At 42.9% G+C, this 2,932-nt stretch overlaps 1 protein-coding gene across 2 annotated transcripts in view; it reads left to right on the top strand.

Moving 5' to 3' along the window:
* The first annotated feature begins 1,889 nt into the window (after window positions 1–1,889).
* ROBO2 (roundabout guidance receptor 2) overlaps window positions 1,890–2,932 on the top strand; it is a 581,029-nt gene continuing 579,986 nt past the window's right edge. For both annotated transcript variants that reach the window (XM_019528743.1, XM_019528742.1), the window contains exon 1: window positions 1,890–2,125. In XM_019528743.1, the coding sequence (XP_019384288.1) occupies window positions 1,984–2,125 (142 nt within the window). In that variant the 5' untranslated portion in view covers window positions 1,890–1,983. The remainder of the gene's footprint in view (window positions 2,126–2,932) is intronic.

The raw sequence follows: 2,932 nt of genomic DNA, 5'->3' as shown, positions 1-2,932 counted from the left end.
ATGTAGGAAAAGCAGGTTAATATAACTCTGAAACTCTGGTACATAAACTGACAGTTAGAGATGGTTTTGTGGTACATTATTTGCAGGGATGCCTTTTCTGTTTTTAAATACCCTTTTTCTACTCTTTGGAAGAAAAAAAAAAAGCAGCAGCCACTGGATTGTCAGTTGTTATATAGAAACCAAGTAGTAAATTCAGTAAAAATTCTGAGATCACATTTTCTAGATGAGATGCATTATGTATGAGAAACAAAATTTTGCAATGCTAAGGGCAAAGACAGAAGTTACATTTTTTGTGTGACTGGGCCTCTGAAAGCACTCTAAAGCCCTGCTGTAATATGCATGCGTGTTTAGCCCATCCCTGCCCCTGGGGCTGTCAGCAGAGAGGAAGGTGGGGGAAGCCAACAGCAGTGTGCTGTTGCCTGGATTTTGCCCAATGTGAGCTGGAGGGGTTGTAGTTTGGAGCCCCTATGCCTCTCAGGCCACCTCTCCAACCCTTCCCATGGCTGGGGAGCTGGGGGGATTTGGACCAGGCCTCCAAGGTAGGATTTCTGATCCACTCATGCCTTCTAATTCAGGCCAGGCAAACCGGCAGCTTGTGCTGCTCCTTTCTCTGTTTCTGCTTTGCTTGACCTGAGCTGGAGGGGGAATGGATTGGAGCCCCCTTACCTCATGGGCCCGGCTCAGCTCTCCCTCAGCTAGAGGGGCCTGGGGAGGACAGCCTATGAGGCAGGGGGCTTTGATCCACCCACTCCCCTCCAGCTTAGACTGGGCAAAGCCCAGTCGGCAGTGCGCTGCTTTTGGCTTTCCCTTCCCTGGATTTGAGAGGGTGGGGGCAGGGCTGGGGAGAAAGGCAGTATAGGTAGGCTCAATCCTGCTGGCCAGGAGAGCTAGTACAGGCAGGCTTAATCATCCCCACAACCAACAGGCAAATGTCTGTTGGGCTGGGGGAAGGCGAGGGGGGGCGATGCTCTAACTCATGGTGCTTTATGTAAAGTGCTATGATTTAGAGTCGGGTCCTGAATACCTATCTGCTCTAAATTATTTAATTCAGGACTTAGATATATTGGTGATGAGTGACCCATGTATACCACAAATAACTTAGAAAGTGTTTGTGAACAGGGAGGAAGCAGAAAAGAAAAAAAAAGAGGAAGAAGTGCTAATATTAGCTAGGAATACCTAAAACTTTTGTTGTTTCCTTTTTAAATAGAGTTAAAGAGCATGCCTAAGTCAGTATTTTTGGAACCCACATAGTCCCTAATTGTTGTATTAAGCTGGTGAAGCAACAGATAGCTGTCATGCTTTGGCCTTTGTTATTTCCATAACCTAGCTGTATGATAGTGCTAGAAAACATTCACAAAAACCACAAGGACCTATAATGAATGTGTGTGATCTAGGGAAGTTAGGGGCAAATAAGCCTTTGGGTGGCGATACATAAGATGAATCAGGTAGGGTGAAGCAGCCATGAATGGAATCTGAACATCTAGAGGGATTATGGCATTTAGAAATATTTTGGACCTCAGGAGAGGCCCTTGCATAGCTTTCCGTTAAATGTATATACTTTATGCCGCATCTGCAGAAGAAATGCATCTGTTGATGCCATAGTTTGAGAGCCGTAGTTCTTTACATCCTGCTTTTTAGCTCTGGAAGTCTATTTCCAGTTTGTCAGTCAAGATGGCAGCCATTCCCTGTATTCAGAACATTGGAAAGCCCATCTATAGCATGTATAAAGATTAATAAGGAGAATCTTGTATCAAGACAAAAACCAACCAACCTGTTTTTTCCTGTCCTTTTCCTCAAGGATCCCGCCTTCGTCAAGAGGACTTTCCACCCCGGATTGTTGAGCATCCTTCAGATGTGATAGTCTCTAAAGGAGAGCCAACAACTCTGAACTGTAAGGCTGAAGGAAGACCAACTCCCACAATTGAGTGGTACAAAGATGGAGAGCGAGTGGAGACTGACAAAGATGACCCGCGCTCTCACCGTATGCTGCTGCCCAGCGGATCTTTATTTTTCTTACGCATTGTACATGGACGCAGGAGTAAACCAGATGAAGGAAGTTATGTTTGTGTAGCAAGGAACTATCTTGGTGAAGCTGTGAGTCGCAATGCATCTCTGGAAGTGGCATGTAAGTAAATCAGAGATTTACACAATCTAAAACTTTATAATCGTTTTGATGTGCCAGGCCAGCAGATAACTAATGTAGGTAGGCATGATATTTTACTTTTAACTATCACTCTTAGTCAAATATTTTTCCTACACTTCTATTCAGAACAGTGACCATATGTGATTTATATCGACGTACTGTTCCATCCTTATGATTATATGTTTAATCATGATTGAATGTAGCTTAGACAAAGCCTTATTCTTCCTTTTAAGGAGCAATCTAATTTTGAAACTGTTGGTAAAGTTAGTTATATTGAAGTCTATGTGTAAAGAATTCTATAATTTAATGTAAAATGCACTGTCTGTTTCTCTTTATTAAGTCTTCTATTACTTTATTCAGAAGAAGTCAGCTTCTGGGTGACACACATGTTGTGTACTGTTGGAAGCCTCAGTACCTTCAGCATGCTCTTTTATCATAAACTTAATACAGATCTCATTCATTTTGTCTGGCATGCGAAAATTGTTCGCCATTTCTCAACACATCCGGAACAGCCGTGTTCCTATTGATTCTCGTTGTCTAAGAGTGAAATCATCACAGATCTTTCAGAGACCACCAGACATGCATGATCTGCTTCCAGTAGTGCATACTGAAGGAGTCATTTTATTTACATGTCAAATTAGCCTGACTCACATGAAATACAAAGTTGTTGCATATTGATTGTCCATAACTACCATATTTACTTGAATCCAAGACAAGGGTTTTTTCCCCATTTCAGTGTTGCGGGTTGTATTAGAGTTGAGTGCAATGCTGGTGGTGGTGGCGGGGGGG

The sequence above is a fragment of the Crocodylus porosus genome, unplaced genomic scaffold (assembly GCF_001723895.1).
Source record: "Crocodylus porosus isolate Cpor-Errol unplaced genomic scaffold, CroPor_comp1, whole genome shotgun sequence".
Lineage (NCBI taxonomy): Eukaryota > Metazoa > Chordata > Crocodylia > Crocodylidae > Crocodylus > Crocodylus porosus.
Note: the sequence above shows the minus strand (reverse complement) of the source record. Positions and strands in the feature narration are given on the sequence as shown.